Raw genomic sequence first — 22,657 nt, 5'->3', positions numbered from 1 at the left:
AGTGTTGGCCAAGTCTGAGAATGAGCTCACACCCGGTGACAATACAACGTTCTCTGGCATATTGTTCTATAGACGTTTACCTTTAAAATATGAATTAATTTTCGTTTTCTTTGAAATATCGAGATTTTTTTTGCACAGGTAAACTCCTCGTAAGTTACTTACTCGGTGAACTTGTATTCAAACTTACAAACTGCTAACACTTTTGTAAATTTCCCATACTCAAAAATATTTTGTGATGTTGTAATTGGTAGTATCACTGGATATACCTTTCCCAGTGGCGTGGCTGTTGGAGTACCCCGAGGGAGAGAACATACCTTAGCAACACCTGGCTGGGTTGTACCTGTTATCACAAACCATTCCTTATTTTTCAGCACACTAAACTTTATAGCATTTGTCAATCTGATAAAAGCATATAATGAAAGAGAATAGTTTTAAATTATTTCACAAGTAACAATAAGTGGTGAAATTATGAATTAAAAACAGAATAAATATATTAAATGAAATCATCATAATTAGGGTCAACTGATAAAGAACAACTGATCGTGGGAAAGTTACCTTTAGTAGTCATTAAAATGGCTATATTGACAAAAACAGCTTTCTGTTTAATTTATGAAATGTTCAAACTAAAAAATGTTTTAAATCTTTCTCGTTTAAAGATATCAGATCCTAACTTTGATAAAATTATAGTTTATAAAAGTTGTATAGGCTCGCAGTGTTACCATAACCACTTCATGGGACTTTTCTATGGAAGTTTTGTGGGATTTTTCTCAAAACTTCATACTGCATCCTCATTTGGGGTTTGATTCACTAACTCCTTACGGTCACCCTGCGATCAACCTTAATGCTTAATGGGTGATTCACTAATTGTTTCAATCAATAAAGAGTACCGTCCCATATCTGAGGGCTGGTGACCTCACTCACCTCAGTCTTCCACGGAAATAAGTTAAGGTAGCTCTCGTTTCTCTACTATACAACCCGTACCAAAACACAGCTGCCTTCAAGTGTCAGTGAAGCTGTGAACATGAGTGAAGGAAAGAAATACAATCAGAGGTACCGTACAATCTGGGAGAAAGACAACAGGTTCAAAGGTATATGAATAAGGCTATAATTGTCATATTATAATTTAATAAAGATGCGATGTCATGCAAAAAAAATCTTAATTTCAGAGTAAAACGTGATACACTAAAATAAAATAAAAAGTCAAAGCCTTCTGTATTAAAAACCTGATACTATCAATAAAAGTTTAACTCTGGTAATTCTTGACAACACCATTGGCAGGATGGCTACAGCCTGTAGAGGGGGACAAGACCCAAGCACGGTGCAGAGTTTGTGGAACAACACTGAAGGCTCACTTGAGATCTATTATTGGCCACAATGATGGAAAGAAACACAAGAAAAACATGACTTCTTCTAGATACCCTCCGGTGGTGAATATTTATCCATTAAAATCATAAATATTCTCTTTGTCAAACAGGAAAATTTTTGTGGTAATTTTGTAGGATTTGTGGGAGTTTTTGGCGACATGGGATGTGGCACACTGGCTGCCTCAGACACCCGGGTACAGCGTTGAGTCCAAAGTCTCAAATGCTGAAGTTACATAAATTCTACGAGGTACAGTGACTGGTGTTATCATGTTTTTGTAGAATTTGATACATAAACGTGTATTATATTGTGCATGTAGTTGTTTGAATTGGAAATATTAGATTGACAACCAGGTAATAGGGCTTAATTATAAAGTAAACAGGTGTGAGTTTTGGTGTTACCTGTGCAGTCTAGGAATTCTTTTTAAACTTGTGACTTATATGTGTGATTCTGTGAGTCTGGTTTTAGGTCATCCCTGTATTTAGATATCCAAACTAACCTAACCAACCTAACCGATTCCCCAGATGACCAAAACTAAAATAATACCAATTTTATTTCAGAATACAGTACTGTACTAATGAATTGTTGTAAAGGAATGTGTAAAAATTAAAGGATATAGATATATAAATTTGATATTGTTGCATTTTCAACCAATATGCAACCCTCTACCAGCCTGTTGAGATCCACTGCTAATTAAGGTATTCATTCTAGGTTAGGTTGGTTTTTGAGTTGAGCAATGTGTATTTCCAATGGTCAATGCTCAACTTGAGAGCCATATTGGTTAAAAATACAAATTTACTCTATTTTTTACGTTGCAGCGCATTTGTGTAGTATGAATGAGCTTGTGTAGACGAGGGTACTTGTCCATTATACCTCTGCAAAAAATAACCAAAGTAAAACTAGGTTAGTTTACTTAAGGTTTAGTTTGGTTAGTTCTGGTTAGTTAGATTAGTGTGAGTTATGACCTCTTGGAACAACCTGCCAGAGTGTTGTGACGGCACCGAGTGTGATCTCTTTCAAGACCAGACTTGACCAACACTGGAGCAGGTTCAGGTACATCCAGGAGCCAGTGCATGCCCAGTACTTGCCAACAGTGCGTAACAGAGACATGACCGATCGCCCAAGTGGCTAACGAGCCAGTCAGTGGTGAAGAGGATAAAAGTAAAAAAGTAGGTTTGGTTAGGTTAAGTGAAAAAAAATTAAGCTTTGTTCTTAAAATATTTGGGGGATATAATGGAGAAGTACGTAGCTAGGCTATTTAATATAAGAGTTTGCAACTTAACCGACCCTAGCCTAGCCTAACCTAACCTACCTAACCTAACCTATTATATACCAAGGAGTAAAATCCTGTCTTCAAGGAGATGTTGGGGGAAAGATCTGTTGAAGAAAAAAAAGATCACTTAATTGCAAACCAGCTGTGTAATCTCTTCTCTGTAATAAGTGTGTTAATAATTGCACTATACTGTACTGTCTTCCAAACATGTGAGTTTTCAGAATAAGGAATCTGTCATAATGGGAGACTGGTTAGAAATATACATTAAACAGAAATGGGAACTGAGTAAGGAGAGGAAATAGATTGTATTAATGTAGATGTGAAAGCATGTAGTTGTGTAGATCAATCCTATATAGAACTAATATGACTATAATTTTAATAAGTGATACTCATGGTTGTAGAGCATCATAAACGTGTAGTCAAAGTAACTGGTTGTTGGTTTATGTATATTATCACTTTATATCTGTTCATTGAGCAGTGTCATTCTTCTTTCTTACCCAGATGGCGAGCGGTCTCAGTTGTCGAGTCTTTTGTCGTGGCATCACCTTAACAGTCACAGGTCCTTGGAATTATGTGGCTGGCAAGCGGTGTGACCCTATTGATTCTTTGGGTTTTATGAAGGTAAGGTTATAGGGGTGAAGGGACTTTTGGGACACAGTTAGGTAGTAGGCAGCTACCAAACAGGGAGGTACTACTGCCTGGGAAGATATTGGAAGCATAATGTATTGTCTAATGGTAGACCCTGCTGCCATATGGCATCACGAAAATTGTGACCAAGTCCCAGGTTGCTGATCTGACTTCTGCCTCATTTACACACAATTACAGGGTCTCAATTGTTTCTCTTACTATTGACAACACAACATACATATATTGTTTCTCACTTTTTTTTTTCTTTTTTGCATTTCGTTATGGTTCTTTATTATCATCATCATCATCATCATCATCATCATTACATTTTCGCCCCCCAGGCCCCGATGCAGGTCAGTGACCTGTGCCCGGGTGGGCCAATCCCCGTAAAAAAAAAAGAAAGAAAGAAAGAAAGAAAGAAAGAGAGGTCAGGTCCTAACCACCCTTGCCCAACCAAACGTCCCTGGCCCTAGCGTTCTACATTCAGTTGTGTGGGAGGACAAAGAAGGAGGGACGCCTGGTGCACATCATTGCATCTTGAACACCGTTTACTATAAAATCCTTCAGTGTTTAGTTCATGAATTTTCTTTACCTGATGGTTTTCAGTTAACATATCATAACATACTACGAGGGGTCCCGACTTATGAATGTCCGCCGATACGAACGGGGTTAAACTTGAAATTTACAGTACAGTAAACCCTCGATAACTCGGCACATATGGGGCTCTGTCCTTGCCGAGTTATCCCAAATTCCGACTTATCGAGGCACTTCCCCGCTTTTACAAAAATGCAACAATAAAAATTATCAACCCATATAGTATGTTGACATGTAGTTACTAAATATAAAAAAGTAACACTTACCAGCACTGCAAGTGAAGAATGAAGCATTATAGTAGGTGACACAGAGGCATGGTAGATGATGCAGGTGGCCAGATATGCCAAGATTTTCCCAGATAATTTTATGTATCTCGGCATTTCCCGAGTTATACCAATACATTTCGAGACCGTATCCATGCCGAGTTATCGAGGGTTTACTGTATTCTGTTTACCTGATGACTTATTTTTTTTTACTTTCATTTACTGTATTTTGTCATTCTATTTCTTCTTTTCTCTTAAATTAAGTGATTTTTTATTGTATTTAAGGACTTAGTGGGATTTTAAACATTGTTCTGTAAGTATAGTATGTACATAGCATGTGTTCCAACTTACGTGCAAATCCGACTCAAGAACGTCCTCGGGAGCAGAACCCGTTCATAACCCGGGGACCCCCTGTACTCTCACATACTTGTTAGAATTGTTAAGTGTCATAAAAGGCACCTTAGGAGGCATTGGAAACAACTTTACTTGAAACTGAGAAATGGTTGCAACATCAGAGTGAGATTGTTGATTTTTAACCCATAGGTGCTTATGGTTTACCGTTAAATAACCCTGACAAAATACTTTTAACGTGATAGCAGATGTTCCACTTAGTTTACTTGATAGCAAAGATTTCTATAAAAACAAAAATCATGAGGCTATAAAGATTAGTAATAGTATTAGTGAATGTTCTTAGCAGCTGTTATCAGCTTTTCAATTACAAGCTTATCCCAAGGGTCAAATATTGGCATACAAAGTTAATTATGCTGAAACAATATCATTGTAGTTCAGCAGTTAGATATTGTAGAGCATTTATATATTAGCTACAGTTTGGTAGATATTACATTTTCATTTTGTGTCCTCAGATTTTGTTCCAGTGTTCATTACTTCTCTTTTCTGTATAGGAGTTTAAAAGTAGTACAGCATATATCTCCTGAGAAATTCCAATTTGTAAATGGTCTTGCAATGTTGGTAATTTTTTTAGGTAACAGAGCCAGCAACAGGGCAGGTGATGTGTGAGGTACCTATATCAGGGCCCACTGAGGTGGACCGTGCAGTTGCCAGTGCCAAAAACGTCTTTTCCACGTGGAGTAAAGTAAGTTTTCAGAATTGTTTCTGCATATCTTATAAATAACATTGAGTGTATTACAAGTGTAGCTAAACCTCGATAATGTACTAATGACTCTGTGTATGGTAGCAGGTGATTCAAGTGAGCTTCTATTGTGAGCCATCTGGTCATATGGTCATATTTGATATATTTCCTCCAGTCTGCTATCTATAGTATATTTGACTTCCATCCTCTATCATATGATAATGTCAGTTATGTCCTTGTATTGTTCATGACAGCCCAAAAATAATTACTGAAAAGTTTGTTTTGAAACCTTCACAATTATGTCAAACGTTGATTGTAATGTTAATACAGTATCTTAATTTAGTCTCTGAACATTGGTATATCTTGTAGAACCTCATTCCTCTATACTTATTCATTCTTGCATCTTATACAAATGTTAAGAATCTCTTCACTTTATCATTAGCCCCATAAATAAGTGAATTCTATTGGTTTTTCTGTTTTTGCCACAGTTGTCTGGTCGAGAACGTGGTCAGAAGCTGTTAGAAGCTGGGCGCATCATCAGAGAAAATTTAGAAAATATTTCAAGCTTGGAGGTAAGTTTGGTGTTGTTGGCAGTTGTTGGTAAGTAAAGAATGCACTCTGCTTTGGGTTAATTTCATGACTGAGCTATTGTTTAACATGTTCGCACACAATATATCTCTTGGTTACAATGCCTGTTTTTACCTCCAAGGTACGTGACACTGGGAAGCCCATATGGGAGGCACGGGTAGACATAGCATCATGTGCTGATGCTTTGGAATATTATGGTGGCCTGGCTCCTGCTATTGTTGGTATGATGTTAAACATTTACTACTTTATTATATATATCAGCACTTGTGTGTTAACAAAATGGCTGTCATTTATTTTAATCCTCAGAACATAAACTACGGGATTTTTCTTAATTGATTTGTCTATTATTACATTTTGTTTGGTGGGTGTACAGTACTATCAGCTCCTTCATTATTTTACTGCACTCTTTATTTTTTACAATAGTATTACACATTCAGAACTGGTTTATACCTCTTATTAGTACTGTACAATATTGTATTTTGCTTTTATCTTATTGTAAATATTTCTCTGGTTATCATTGAGATTTTCCTGATACTGTATTTTAAATATGTCTTGTGTTGTTGTTACACTGCCATTAGGTCACTTGTGGAAATGACTACCTTAGGGAAAGTCAATGATGCTCCCTTTTTCCTGTTGACAGTTTCCACTCCTCCCTTATACTCTAACACCTACTCTACCACCGCACTCCCACACTCTCGCACTTGGCTAATATCCTTCATTTTTCAGTATTCCTATTTACTTTCTCTACCCACTTGCTTTTTTCTCAGAATTTCTTATCCTTTTCTGTCCACTTCTTTAGTACATTAGGTACTTAATCTTTGTAGAGCTGACTGTGTAGTAGAGGATGCAGGTTATCGATCAGGTGATACAGTGCACAAGCCTAAAATACACGGACTAGATCATTTGGGTGTTGATAGTACATTACAGCAGTAACTCACGTATCTCACCAATATGTCAGGGGTTCAAGTCCCGCTTGGCTCAAACATCACTAGTTTCCTCCAGGCACTCCAGTTCCCTCCTGTACAAACTCTGGTTAGATCAACTGCCTAAATGACTAGTAAGCTGGTAATTGGTGAAATGATAAAAATATGATATACCGGGTATTATAATAACATGTAAAGAGGTTGTCTACTCATCAGGCAAATATCCTGGACAGTAGTAATGTCATCTGAGTGGATGGGGCCTTTTTTCTTTTTTTTCACGAATAGATGAATCTTTGAAAATCCTGGCCCAGGGTCATGTAACGCAATGTTTGTTTATATGGTTATTTTTTATTATAGGCCAATACGTCCCTCTGAATGGAGGTTCCTTTGCCATGGTACAGCGAGAACCACTTGGAGTAATTGGAGGCATTGGAGCGTGGAACTTCCCAATGCAGACATGTGTGTGGAAGGTAAACATTTACATCTGTACACTGTGACTCTACATTATATTATGGAAATGAGTCACTCACAAATACAGTATCTTAACAGTAAAGTATTGTAACAGATATTTTCAAGTTAAATTCTATTCCATTCATAGGCAGCTCCAGCTCTGGCCTGTGGTAATACATTTGTGTACAAACCCTCCCAGTTCACGCCAATCACAGCTGTAACCCTCAGTGAAGTTCTCACCCAAGCTGGTGTGCCACCTGGAGTCTTCAATGTTATTCAAGTGAGTCAGTATTTCTGTATCTTGTTAAAGTATTCATATTGGATTAATATGGGTGGCATACTGTACATGTGTACTTCTGCCTCACTTGCAGTTACACATAGAGGACTGTTGTTGAAGTGTTGTAAAGGTATTTCCTTGTATGGAAATTTATACAAAAGTGGCAGGTAGCAACAGATTTTCCACATTGCAGCTTGGTAAAATTGTGGGGTGTTAGTGTGAAAGGAATTAAATGAAAACAATACAACAAAAGGACCCAGTGGAGTGGTGTGTTGAGTTGATAAATCTATAATACAGTACAGTAGGTGTCGGTAAACTTATGAGTGATATTTCTCTTAGCCGGAGCACTTCCCGGAATGGGAGATTTCCGTGTAACGAGACGGCTCTCTCAAAGCCGGAAAAAATCCCTCATCCCCAGAATTTTCCAGGTAACAGAAAAATTTTCCTGGAAGTAACAGAAATTGCGGATTACATCATCTCTCGAACTCGGAAAGAAATCCCTCATCCCTAGAATTTTTCCAGGTACTGGAATTTTCTTGGAATTTTCCAGAATGATGTAAAAGCCAGAGAAATATCCTCCATCCCTGAAATTTTTCAGTTACAGGGGGGCCCCCAAATTCGGGGTTAGGTTCTTAAAATGGCTGCGAATCGCCAAATCCGCAAATAACATTTGCAGACGGGGGGTGGGGGGGGTACATTTTTACTTGTGTACAAAGAAATGTATATTCCCTTTATGTGTTTGTCCTTAGGACACTTATTTATTTTACATGTAGTGTACTGTATACAGCTAGACCCCGACTTACGACTATGTGGACTTAGATCCATTGGTACTTACGACCTGCTTTGACCGTACGTCCATACGGGACATATGACTGCGACCGTCGTGACCAAAATTTTTTTCAAATGACGCGCGCATTTTCTATATCAAAACGTTTCCGTCCCGGGCGAGAGGGAGGGGTGTCTTGGGTCGCCTCGTGGGTACACTCACTCAGTGGAGCGCTTTGTTTGTGTTTGGCTATCGTATCCTATACTGATCGCGCTGTGAACTTTCGTTATTATCGTATTTAATTGACTTTATAATGACTGGAAAGCATAAAAGTGAGAGTGCTGGTGGTGCTCCAAGGAAAAGGAGACAGGCAATTACTTTTGAGATGAAACTGAAGATAATAACACAGTATGAGAATGGAAAAACAGTAGCAACAATCTCACGCGACTTAGGTTTCTCACACTCGACTATATTCACTATTCTGAAGGACAAGGAACGTATTCGTGAAGTAGTGAAAGGAACAACACCTATAAAGGGAACTATAATATCAAAGAAAAGACAAGGTCCTATCCACGATATGGAAAAATTATTGGTGATATGGATAGAAGACCAGATACAGAAGCGTGTACCCTTAAGCGTTCTAACCATACAGGCTAAAGCAAGAAGCCTGTTCCAAAGCCTGAAGGAGCAGGCAGGAGATGACTGTGATCAAACCTTTACAAGAAGTCATGGGTGGTTTGATAGATTTAAAAAACGCTACAGTCTACACAATGTTAAGGTGAGTGGAGAGGCAGCTGGTGCCGATGTTGGTGCTGCCAACGCTTTTAAGGAGGAGTTAGGTGATGTGATTGTGGAAGGGAATTATTTGCCTGAGCAAATATTCAATGTGGATGAGACTGGATTATTGTGGAAACGCATGCCTGAGCGGACATACATCCACAAAGAGGCAAAAACAATGCCCGGATTCAAGGCATTCAAGGACAGAATTACACTTCTGTTGGGGGGGAATGTTGCTGGTTTCAAGCTAAAGCCCTTCATGATCTATCATTCAGAGAACCCCAGGGCTTTTAAACATGTCAGCAAGCACACACTGCCAGTGTTTTATCGCAGTAACAAGGGAGCCTGGATGACCCTAGTACTGTTTGAGGATTGGTTCATAACTTGTTTCATTCCACGAGCCAAGGAGTATTGTCTGCAACAAAGGATTCCATTCAAGATTTTACTGATTTTGGATAATGCTCCGGGACACCCACCACACCTGGACGACATGCACCCTGATGTTAAGGTAGTGTACATTCCACCTCACACTACCTCTATCATCCAACCCATGGATCAAGGTGCTATTGCTGCCTTTAAAGTGTATTATTTACGCACGACCTTCGCTCAGGCTGTTGCTGCTACTGAAGGTGAGAAAACGCTCAGACAGTTTTGGAAGGAGTACAACATTTTGTCATGTATAAAGAACATTAGTACAGCATGGGATCAGGTTACAAAACATTGCATGAATGGAATATGGAAGAAAATCCTGAAAAGATGTGTGCACAGTTTCAAAGGATTTAATGAAAATGAAGTTATTTTGGATATTAGTAACAAGATAGTGGAGTTAGGTAAACAGCTGGAGTTAGAAATTGATACTGAAGATGTTGGACAGTTGGTTGAAAGTGTAGCAGAAGAGCTCAGTAACGAGGATCTTATTGAACTAGATGCACAGAAAATTGCAGAGGAAGAAGAGAGACAAAATGTAGAAGAAGAGCCTGCACCCCCAAAAAGTTTTCAGTGAAACATATGGCAGAGGCATTTGCTACAATTAATAAAGGAATGCAAATGTTTGATGACATGGATCAAAATTATGAGCGTTATGCCAAAGTTGACAGAATGATCCAAGGTGTACTTGCTTGCTGCAGAGAAATTTATAATGAAAAGAAAAAGCAAACTGTGCAGTCTAAATTGGACATCTATTTCAAGAAGTCCCCCAGTGCTGTCTCCTCACGCCCCACCAGTGCTGCCTCTTCACTCCCTCAAGATGATCCAATACCTTCAACCAGCAAGTTACCCCTGTACATAAACCTGTCTGAAGAAAGCGACATTGATGACCCACCCAGCCCTGTCTCCTCTTCTGCTTCTTCCAATTAATATAGTCTCCATGTATCCTGTAAATAGAAAATTATGGGGGCTCTGTGTGCATTCAGCTGACTACATTTAAGGTAAGTGCTCAGTCACACTGTATCCATTCCTCATTATTTATTACTTTTACTGTACTGTATCCATTCCTCATTATTTTTTACGTTTAGTGTACTGTATTTCATTGTAGATTTTTTTTTTTTTGAATTTTTTTTTTATCTATGTCGAACTTACGACCATGTCGGACTTACGACCTGGATTTGGGTCCCTAACCCCGTCGTAAGTCGGGGTCTAGCTGTATATGTGTGTGTGTGTGTGTCACACACACACACAAAACACAAACAAATAAATAATAATGGGAATATGATCTCACAAATAATATAATCAGAAACAAATTTATTAAAAATGTGACAGTTTACCCTCAAGTCCGTGCTTTATTAATAAGGTAATAAAGCCCGGACTTGAGGGTAGACTGTCACATTTTAAAATAAATTTGTTTGATTATTTGTGAGAGGATTTTCCAATTATTATTTATTTGTATGTGTTTTGTGTGTGTGTGTCTACACTCACACATATTTACAATACCGGTAAAGGAAATTACCGTCTCTAGAACGAATGGCTCCCTATCCCAACCGCAAAAGTGCCGGCAACTTGAAAACTATCAGACATTCTTGGGTACATCCAGGGAGTCAGAGAGTTCTGGTTAACATAAGAACATAAGAATGGAGGAAACTGCAGCGGGCCTATTGACCCATACTGGGCAGTCCCGTTTATACCCAACCCCTATTGCTCATATAAGCATCCAACCTATGTTTGAAGCTATCCAGCGTATTCGAGTTAATGATGATATTTGGTAACTTGTTCCATTCATCCACTACTCTGTTTCCAAACCAGTGTTTACCTATTTCACGCCGAAATCTAAATTTGTCTAATTTAAAACCATTGTTACGAGTTCGCTCCTGGTTGGATAGTTTGAGTACCTTTGTAATGTCCCCTTTGTTTAACCCTGACTTCCATTTATACACCTCTATCATGTCGCCCCTCACTCTACGTCTCTCGAGGGAGTGCAAATTAAGATGCTTTAACCTGTCTCTGTATTCAAGGTTCCTAATGCCTGGGATTAGTCTTGTCATTCTCCTCTGGATTCTTTCCAAGGATTCTATATCCATTCTGTAATACGGTGACCAGAACTGAACTGCGTAATCCAGGTGAGGTCTCACAAGCGCTAGATATAATTTTAAGATGACCTCGCTAGTCTTGTAACTAACACTCCTTTGTATGAACCCAAGTACTTTATTAGCCTTGTTACGAGCAAAAACACATTGTTTAGTTGGCTTAAGATTCCTACTTATCATTACTCCTAAATCTCTCTCTCGCAGTCGGATTCCTCAATGGCATCGTTGTTCATCTGGTAACTGGTTTCCCTGTTTACATCTCCTATACTGTGTACTTTACATTTGTTCACATTGAATTTCATCTGCCATTTTTCCTACCATTCGAAAAATTTGTTTAGATCTTCCTGAAGTTTTGCTGAGTCCTCGTCAGATTTAATTGCATGTCCTATTTTAATGTCATCAACAAATTTACTTATGTTGCTGTCTATGCCGATATCTATGTCCTTTATGTATATAATAAATAATAATGGTCCAAGTACTGAGCCTTGGGGAACTCCACTAGTGACGTTGCTCCAATGCGATTTAGTGCCGTTTATGCTCATTCGCTGTTTCCTGTCCCGTAACCACGCCCTAATCCATTTAAGGATATTACCTTTGATGCCATGCGCTTCTACCCTTCTAATTAGTCTTTCGTGGGGGACTCTGTCGAAGGCTTTGCTAAAGTCGAGATATACCACATCATAATTGTGCCCCTCGTCCACCGATTCGAAAACTGATGAAATGAATGTTAATAGATTAGTTAGACATGAATGCCCGCTTGTGAAGCCATGTTGGGAATCATTGATCAACTTGTGCTTCTCGTGGTGGTTTCAAATAGAGTTTGAAATAATTGATTCTAGTAATTTACCTACTATTGATGTTAGACTGATTGGGCGGTAGTTAGAGGATAGTGACCTATCCTCCTTCTTGAAAATCGGTATTACATTCGCTATCCTCCAGGATTCTGGTACTACACCTGTTTTTAATGACATGTTAAACAACTTTGCTAAGGGCATACTAAGCTCTTCCTTACATTCCTTTAATACTCTGACAAATATCTCATCGGGACCAGGTGACTTATTAGGCTTCAGTTTGTCATTTGCTTATTAACATTGTTACTAGTCACTACTATCTCGCTTAATTTGTTTTCTTCACCATCTCTGAATAAAGTCGGTGTCTCGGGTATCATGTTTAAATTTTCGGTGGTGAAAACTGTTGAAAAATATTTATTCAGATTATTGCTCATTTCTCCGTCGCTATCAGTTAGCTCGCCGGTATCTGAACGTATTGGTCCAATCTTATCTCGTGTTTTAGTTTGATACATTTGGTAGAATCCTTTGGGGTTTGTTTTCGCCTCCCCTGCTATCTTCAGTTCATAATTCCTCTTCGCTTTTCTTATCTCGTTCTTAACCCTACCGGCCAATACCTTATAATACTCCCGGAGGTAAATTTTGCCACGATTTATCCTTCTACCTATAGCCTTCCTTTGGCCAATAATGTTCTTTAAATAATTATTTATCCATTTAGGGTCGTTGTTGTCTGATCTGAGTTTTTTGTATGGTATGTTCTGCCTTTGTGCATTAAGTAACTCATGATTTAAATTGTTGTGGAACTCGGCAATCTCAGATCTCGTTATCAGGTCGGTGTCATCTGTCAGGCTCACACCCAAGCGCGACACCCCATCTCTCAGCTGCCTCTTTAAACTATCAAAGTCTGCCCTTCTGAAATCTGGGACTTTAATGGAATTCCCTTTACGTCTGACCTGAAAATCTAACTGGAATCAAATTTCTTTGTGATCACTGTTTGCAAGTTCGTTCCCTACCTCGACATTGCTAATGAGGTTTTCTCTGTTCGACAGAACTAAATCGAGTATATTATTACCCCGGGTGGGTTCGGTTATATATTGACTTAGGAAACGGTCCTGGATCGTTTCGAGGAAATCCTCTGATACTGAGTTACCCGTAAGGTCATTCCAATCTATTTGGCCAAGGTTAAAATCGCCTACTATACAGACTTTGTTGTGTATGGAAGCCCTGCGCATTTCATCCCAGATAAGTCGCTCATTAACTCCATCAAGATTGGGAGGTCTATATATTACTCCTATGATTAATTTTTCCCTACCGTCGATTAATTCTATCCAAATTGTTTCTGTATTCCGCTCAGTTTTTATTCCTTATTTATTTCGCATTTCAGAGTATCCCTGACATAGATGGCTACTCCGCCTCCTTTCCTGGACGGCCTATCGGTATGAAACAATTTGTAATCCGAAATTTGGTATTCGACAGGTAACTCACCTGAGTCTAGGTTGATCCATATTTCAGTGAATGCTATTATATCGATTTTTTCGGTACATACCAAGGCCCTAATATCATCCAATTTGTTTCTCATACTTCTTTTCACATAGTAGACATTTAAGTTAGTCTTTTTCTGAGTCCTCCCTTTACCGCATTTAGGTTTAAACTCCCTGTCTAATTTAGTTTTGTCATCATTCCTAACACTATTTTCCTGTAATCTTTCACTTTGTTTACCCGCTCCCACTGCAGTCTCCTCCACCCCTGTGCCCATATGTTCCCCTAACAGTTTAAAGACTTCGATATCTTTTGAACTGCCCCCACTAGAGACCCAGCCAGGGTTGCCACCCCATCCCGAGACAGGTGTACCCCATCCCTAGCATAAAGTTCCCTTCTGCCGTAGAAGTTGTCCCAGTTGTCAATGAATGGGACTGATATTGACTTGCAATATCCGTCAAGACGGCCGTTGACACCAACTGCCCTTGACAACCATTCATTGCTAACTCTCCTTCTAGGCAGGACACCACAGATGATAGGGATACCTCCCTTAGTCCTAATACGATCTATAGCTGTCTTGAACTTATCAAGAAGCTCTTCACTCCTACACCGGCCAATATCATTGCCTCCTGCACTGAGGCAGATAATGGGTTTGTTCCCATTACCAGACAAGATATTGTCCATCCTGTCAACAATATCCCCCACCCCAGCCCCTGGCAAACACACCTTCATCCTATTTTTATTTTTACCACAAAAGGCTCTGTCCAAGTACCTTACCTGTGAGTCACCAACAATTAAAGTTTTTATACCTTCCTTGTCAGCCCTGTCCCTGACTGTACTAACATCCAATTCGTCTATCAAGGGACTGAACGAGTTGGTACACTTAGCTGTTGTAGTCGTTGTTGTCGTATCCTTGGTGTGTTTCTTCACCACCAGTTTGGTCGTCCCTCTCCTCACAACCTTCCATTCCCCAGAGTTATCGTCATTCACCGGCTTTCCTTGTCTCGTTTCTTCCTTCATCCTTGCTATCTCTTCCTTTAATTTCAAGTTTTCTAACTCTAATTTCAGGTTTTTTCCTTGGTGTTACTGCCACAGTAAGATAAGCTAGAAGAGAGAGAGAAAGAGAGGGATAACAATAATAAGATAAACTAGGCGAGAGAGAGAGAGAGAGAGAGAGGGGGTGAGATAAGAGATATAGTGTTGACAACGAATTTGCTGACCAATCTGCTGAGGTGTTTCAATACGAAAACATATGGCCCTCGCCTCCGGGCTGAGATTGCCCTCGAGGGTAGGCTACTGATTTCTACAGGACAGACAACACGTTGGTTCAGACCACTAGACCCTAAAACGTGAGTGATCGTGAAGTATTAGAATCTGCTAAGAAACTCTAAATAACTTTAATAAGTATATTTGTGTACTGTAATTTGATCATATTATACCAATTGTCTCCTGTATCAATAGTTATAACATGTGAGTTATATTTAAGATGTTAACAGGCTATGTACTGTATATTGATTGTATTATTCATACTATGTGTCCTGAGATAACAGCATTTGTTATATGAGAAATGTTCTTTAACAGGTTTTGACCGAATTATATGGTATGCGTCAACATTGAGGGTTTATTTCTCCAGCAACAAACCAATAACGCTCCTATGAGTGTTAACACTTGGTACTCTCTGACTCGGCCCACAGAAGGGCATAACCCTGTTTACAAGCAGCACTAGCCATATCTGGTAATTATCCCCGGGAGCGGAGCAAAGCTGCCGTGACCTTTCCCCTAGTGAGATCAGAACACTACTGTTAAGAGGGATTCCGGCTAACGGAGATATTACAGTACAGTGGTCCCTCGGTTAACGAGCACAATCCGTTCTAGAAGGTTGCTCGTTAACCGAAAAACTCGTTAACCGAAACCATTGTTTCAATGGGTTTTTGGGTAATTGGTTCCAGCTCACCGAAAATTGCCTAAATTCAACAAAAAATGTAGAAAACTACACTTACTTTGAGGTGTATATGTAGAAGGCTCCTGGATGATGATGGGAATTAGAATGGGGGTGGAAGAGAAGGGAGAAGAGAAGGCATTGGGGTGGAAGAGAAGTCACCCCATGGCGCCATTTCACCTATAAAATTTTAGTTCTCTTGGTGTAATTCAAGATTATTTTCTTTAAATCAACACTGCACTGCATTATATATTGTCAATATGTAAAATAAATTTCAAAACGACCAATAATTTGCTTGGAAACAGAAAAAAAGCATTTAGTTGGAGAGTCTCAAGCAAGATGTTACCTCCACTGAAACGACACAAAGACTGACACCTGTATGCTGTGTTGGCAGGCTGGATGGCATGCCACAAACTAGTGACCCTACCTTCAATTATGGTCAATAATTGTTAAAATGACTAAAAAATTTAATACAATCAACCCTCGCTTTACGCGGTCCCACATTCCGCGTTTCCACGTTTACGCGGTACCTGCCGAAACAGGAATGCTCACATTCCGCGGTGAGTGTACCCCTTTACGCGGAGAGCGGCTGGCGAGCCGCGCCATTTTCGGATCCAAACCTCCTGCCATCTCTCCCGCCATGTTGTGTAAGTGGTGCGAGCAGGGTGCCACACGGTCGCCCAGTCATCAAAACATTACCGAGCTCTTCACCCACCACCCACCACAGCCGGCCCAAGTCAGTGATAGTGATAATTATAGTGAGGATATGGACTTATATGGACTTTGAGGGGTTTGACAAAGAGGCCCTGAAAGCCTCTGTGGCGGATAGTGATACAAGTGATACAGGTGAGGGCCAATAATCTGCCCTCTGCCTCGGAACCAACCCCCCATCCCCGTGTGCCCAGCCATCTTTTCTACTAATGTAAGTGTTAAAAAAACTAATATTATTGATATTTCTCTTAATTATTAATTGTGTGTGCATACCATCATAAAGTTAAGATAATATTTTTACTACAACATAGTTGTGTGTCGTCAAAAAGTGGAGTTTGGGGGTCGGCCCGGTCTCTATTTCAATTAATCCCATATGTTATGTTGTTCACTTTACGCGTTTCTCACTTTCCGCGGTACCCTGTGGGTTGAATTAACCGCGTAAAGTGAGGGTTGACTGTATTAAACTTTTAAAATTATTGAATAGTATAAACTTCTTGATATTTACTAAAAGGGTAAGGAATTTAAGCCCTAGAACCGATTACTGTATTGGCGGACTAATACTACAGCTGGTGGACCGCCAAATGCAAGCTAAAACATGTGGAGGTCGGCTCGTAAGAAACTCGTTAATCGAGGGATTGCTCGTTAACCGAAATTAAGAATCTTATGGAAGGTAACTCGTCAACCGAAATCTCGTTAACCGAGGCGCTCGTTAACCAAGGGACCATTGTACTTTATTTGACATGGGATGATCATGTTATTCACTAAAACAGTTTTATATAATTCACAGGGAGAGGGAGAGGCTGGAGCCAAGTTATGTGAGCATCCAGACGTTGCCAAGCTCTCATTTACTGGATCTGTCTCAACTGGCACGAAGGTAACCGTTGTGGAACAGATAAATCTTTCAGGCTTCTTACTGTATTTTGGTATTGTAGAGAAGATTATTGTATCTCATATATATTATACATATTAGTTCTTGCTATGTATTGTTACCAGTAGTCTCGGGGAGGGAGGGGTGGAGTGGAAGGGTAAGGGAGGGTTGGTGTGGAAGGGTATTTCATGATGTAACATTGGGAAAGGTACAGGAATTACTCTATATGATTATTTGAAGGTGATGGCAGCTGGTGCTAAAGGTATTAAATCAGTGACACTGGAGCTTGGAGGTAAATCACCAATAATTATCTTTGAGGATGCAGACATGAAGAATGCTGTCAAGGCTACACTGATGGCGAACTTCCTCTCTCAGGGTCAGGTAAGCAACTGTGAAGTGGGATTTTCTTTTAGGAAAATTTTTATATTGGTACTGTATTCTTTATTGCCTTAACATTTATAGTTGGTTTTGATATTATGAGTTGTTAAATCCTGAGTTAATGTATAAGTTGAGGATTGATCCTGAAATGTTGTTTTTACCAAGTTGTGATGAGGCAACTCATTTTCCTTCCATTTAGGGTGCTGATGTTTGATGGATTGAGAGTGATTGATCCAGATGGATTGCTTTATAATCCACATCAGTAAATGAATGGATCAGAGCATCTCTCACAAGCCATTTTGCTGTGTACAGTACCTTCCTTGCAGCCATCCACAGGGAGTCAAGGATGAAGGGGAAGGCTGATCTAATTATTAAATTTATTCCAGTCATAAGTTGGGGCCCCCAGAGCCTGGACTTTGACCACTAGAAATGATCATAATACAAAGTTGCTCAGTCCTAACACAGTTATGAAATGGCATTTTAATGGTTAATCCTCTAACTCTTATACAGGTACTTACTTGATGAAAGAAAAAATACTGGATGTGAAATTTATGAATTTCCTCACCTGAACAAAATTTTTAAATTTAGGTTTGTTCCAATGGGACGAGGGTGTTTGTTCACCGGAGTATTGCAAGTGAATTTATCAAGCAGTTAGTAGGTGCAACTGAAAAACTGAAAATTGGTGATCCATTCGCTGAGGATACTACCGTTGGGGCAACTATTCATGAAGATCATGCCAAGAAGGTTCTGAGTTATATTGCCTCAGCTAGAAAAGAGGTTAGTGAAACTATAGACTGAATTGTTGTCTGTATTTATGATGTACGGTGCTTTATCTATGGCCTTCAGCCCTTCACTGTCTACTCTTTCATAAACCCAGTTAGTCCACAGGTTGGTGATAGGTTAACCCTCAAACATTATGTCTAGAAAGCAATAGAAAAAGACAGACAGAAGAAAGACATGTTCACACAACCATGCTTACATTCTCTATATGCATATCCAGTATACAAGGTGTATCTTTACTTTATTTTATCCTCTTCACTGCTGATCACCCTGTTAGCCACTTGGGCACTTACCGGGTATATCTCTGTTATGTTGACAAGTACCTAGATTGATTTACAATGCTTCAGTGTATACAGTTCATACTAAATTCACCCTGTAAGTTGCTTATGCAAATTGATGACATGGGCAAGTACTTTGAGATATTTGTACTCCTTCATTATTTAATTATAAATTAGTCTTGTTTCTTAAAATCGCTAATGCTATATTTTTCTTATGGCGGCTGTTGCCTCACAGGGCGCAACAATATTGTGCGGAGGAGAACGTGTGATGCAACAAGGAAAGCTGGCTGGTGGCTGGTACCTCTCACCATCAGTGATAGGGAACTGTCAAGACCACATGAAGGTGCAACATTATTTCTTATGTTCCTTTGTCTGTTTTTTCCATCAATAAACAAGGTAGCGGTTTATGGAAATGCATACTGAATTCTAGTTGGTTATAAATGCTGATACGTATTTTTACCAGTACAACGTTATATATAAGTCACACTTTTGGGTGTACGTTAATAATGCATGCTGATTGTGTGATATAATCCATTGTACAGTATACAGTATTTTATATTAAACAGGTTGTGAAGGAAGAAGTGTTTGGTTCTGTTGCATCAGTGCTGGAGTTTGACTCGGAGGAGGAGGTTGTTAAGCGTGCCAATGACACAGACTTTGGCTTGGCAGGAGCAGTTTTTACTAAGTAAGCAGATTATTTTCATATACAGTACAATATCATAGTACTATTATTTTGTTTTCTCCATAACTAACATTTTTGTCAGCCTGAAATGACGACACTAAATGATACACATTTTTCCAGGTCTTTATTTGTTCATTAGTATCTGTGTGTAAACATATTGTGCAAGCACAATAAATTCTTAGTTTAAGATACAGTTTGTACAACATGCTTGCAGGTTTCTTATTCAAATTGTGGATGGAATTGTACTTACGGTATGTGTTAGGTGTTCTGGGTAATAAGTTCCATATACAGGAGAGAACACAAACACCTGTATAGTTTTGTAGGTTCGGTTTACTGGATAAGAGTATGTACACAGAGGGGGGGGTAGCACTCCTCAGCTAGGCTCCTGGTCAACTGCTATAGACGACGTATGGCAAGTGATACATTAGCAGCTTCCATACGTCGCCAGGCACATTAATTAAGCATGTGGGATATGGTAATAACATTGCCACACGCTGCTAGCTAGGCTGAATAAATAATACAAATGGAGCACATACATAATATACATACTTAATATATAATCCAGCATACATAATATACATACAGTATGTGATCATTGACCTTTTACAGAATGCTCAAAAATTTACTTATATGTGCTCAGTGTTCCTTGCAAGTACTTTTTTTTATTTGTTGAAACTATCATAAAGTAAACAATGATTCTCACTCCATTGAAAGACAAACTTGTGCGTTTATAGTCGGGAGTGATGAGGGAGGGAGGCTTCCATTGCCTTCCTCCTCAAATGCTTCTTACTTACACATTTATGCCACTCAATGGGACAGAAATTGTACCATTTACTTGAGTAATAGTCTCACTAAATTAAACAGCACTTGCAGGGGTTAATGAATGGTATTTGGTTATACTGTTTATGTAGAACAGTGGTTCCCAACCTTTTTTGGCTGCTACCCTAAATTTCCCAGAAATACGGTGTCGTGATCCTAAGACATATAATATATTATATACTGTAGGTTGAATGTTCGGCAAAAATTTGTTTATGATTGGTACTATATTTTTTAAATTGTCTGCGGGCCCTTCGCGACCCTACTGAGGAAACCCCGCGACCTTGATTTGGGTCGCAACCTGAGGTTTGGAACCGCTGATGTAGAGGATGGCAGTATGATCTGTACCATTCATCCTCTTTGGTTTTTATTATCTTGGTTGTTTCCCAAGTTCTCTCAGTCTGTCCTTAATTTTTTATGGATGATTTTTAACTTATAGAATTTCAATGTTTACAGAGATATCCAACGTGGTCATCGAGTGGCCAATGCCATAGAAGCTGGAATGGTCTGGATTAACACGTTCAATTTATATCCAACCGAGATTCCATTTGGCGGTTACAAACACAGTGGAATAGGTCGAGAAAATGGTCTCACTGTGGTGGATTATTTCACACAGACGCGCACCGTGTATGTGGAGATGGGAGACGTTGACTGTGGCCCCCTCTACCAGGATTAAGGTCACTTTGTAATTATTACTTCTATCAGTCACATTTTGATAGTATTCAAATATGTATATAAGTTCAAAGGTATTGACATATTTCCTTTATTTTGGGGGGTACTCTACCAGCAACTAATAGTTTTTATTTACTGGTACAGTACATAACTATACAAGGTGACTAAAAAAAAATTAACATTTATAATGTGTGGGGTTTTACTTTTTATTTTCAATTGCCTTTAAACATTTTTTGTGGTGTAAACAATGTTTCATACAGTCTCTATTTGCGATCCACTGATATTAATGCATGTATGATAATGGTTAAGTGTTGCCTCCAGACCCATAAGGCACATCTCATGGTACTGATTGGATGACATTTTTACATGTTAAAAACAATTTAATCACCCCGCATATTAGATTTTGATGTTAACATGTATGGTAGGAATTGTAATACCATTGACTAACATTGTACTGGTACAGTAGCACTACTCAAGAGGGGTTATGGGTATTTCTTTGTTTAAATACGAGTATTTTAGCATATCTGGCTGGACTATTATCATCTCAGAGCTGTACAGTAGTAGTAAACTTACATAAATTTTAATATTTGAAAGTGCAGTGTAACCTCAGCAGTCAGGACTCTCATGGTCTCCATTTTAGTGAATTTGGATAAATTTAAGCTCTGATAGGATATATATTAAACCAGGGGATGGTGCTTGTATTGCAGGGATACATACAATAGTTGTACAAGTTTACTAAACTAGTACTGTACAGTACTGTAGTTTATCAAGGACACTTGAAAAGATATGTGGATGAATTCAGTTTCAGTTGACCTAACATTATAAATAATTTTAATGGTAAATTTTTCCTTATACTCTATTATAATAGGAATAAAATAGCAATTCAAAACTGGGAGTGAAGTGTAAGTAACTGTAAATAGGAACCATGCTGTGCTGTTAAACAAAATTGAAAAATAGATTCAAATGTGATGGTTAAGTGTGAATGTCACGTGTTTGTTACTACAGGTATATATTTTATATTTTGCTAATTATTAAAGTGTTTTACAGGAATATAATTTATAATTTAGTCCTCTAGTATTAAGCAAAAGACTATTAATCATAACACTTACCTTATTTTATGACTTGAAAATTTGAAATTCTAAAACATTTTATCACATCAAATTTGTGAGGGTCATAGCCTAACTGCATTTATACTACATAATTTAATCATATGCTGTATTAAGGAATGGAATATTATTTTATGTTTTCATTTATCTAGTTTGGTTTAGTTGTGGTAATGAGGTCTTAGACCACACCCTGTGGATGGTTCCGGTCACTAGGATATTGTCCTCCATGACTACTGTTTGTGTCTCAGGGTGGTGTAAGGGGAACTAGAAGCCTATGGAACACAATCTATAAATGTCACTTGATGAGCAATATTAATAATTGATTCCACAGCCTTATTTGTGTACCACTACTGGCTTTTCACAATAATCATACAGAAATGGGAGACTAGTCTTCTTCTAAGGCCCACACTTGAAAAGTAAAGTGGGTCATGTCTACCAGAACTGAATAGTACATATGGTGTCAGATGCTTTGACTTGTTGCTTCTTACTTACCTTTCTTTAAAGTGCTAGAGTTGTAGTAGGGAAGGTGGCTATCTTCAGGTTAAAAGCTCCAGCAGTCATGGATTAATGCTTCCCTTACTTTCAAAGCTTCAAGCTTATGGTGGGCATATTTACAAGTCAATCTAGTCAGGCTTTAGCTTTAAACCTAAT

General features: G+C 38.8%; 1 protein-coding gene across 3 annotated transcripts; it reads left to right on the top strand.

The window, feature by feature from the left end:
- Window positions 1-991: 991 nt before the first annotated feature.
- On the top strand, window positions 992-21,950 carry LOC121858672 (4-trimethylaminobutyraldehyde dehydrogenase-like). Of its 3 annotated transcripts, XM_042355240.1 has the most exons (14): window positions 992-1,088; window positions 1,279-1,427; window positions 3,137-3,256; window positions 5,102-5,212; window positions 5,698-5,781; window positions 5,919-6,018; window positions 7,078-7,190; window positions 7,319-7,450; window positions 17,214-17,300; window positions 17,535-17,675; window positions 18,261-18,449; window positions 18,966-19,073; window positions 19,297-19,415; window positions 20,685-21,950. In XM_042355240.1, exons 1-14 carry the CDS (start codon window positions 1,022-1,024, stop codon window positions 20,902-20,904), a joined length of 1,740 nt encoding a protein of 579 aa, XP_042211174.1. In that variant the 5' UTR covers window positions 992-1,021; the 3' UTR covers window positions 20,905-21,950. The 3 variants fall into 3 exon arrangements, with proteins under 3 accessions (XP_042211174.1, XP_042211175.1, XP_042211176.1); XM_042355241.1 differs by lacking the exons at window positions 992-1,088; window positions 1,279-1,427 and adding an exon at window positions 1,478-1,611; XM_042355242.1 differs by lacking the exons at window positions 992-1,088; window positions 1,279-1,427 and adding an exon at window positions 1,697-1,715.
- The last annotated feature ends 707 nt before the right edge of the window (window positions 21,951-22,657 follow it).

This window comes from Homarus americanus, unplaced genomic scaffold (genome assembly GCF_018991925.1).
Source record: "Homarus americanus isolate GMGI-L3 unplaced genomic scaffold, GMGI_Hamer_2.0 scaffold74, whole genome shotgun sequence".
NCBI classification, from domain to species: Eukaryota; Metazoa; Arthropoda; class Malacostraca; order Decapoda; family Nephropidae; genus Homarus; species Homarus americanus.
Note: the sequence above shows the minus strand (reverse complement) of the source record. Positions and strands in the feature narration are given on the sequence as shown.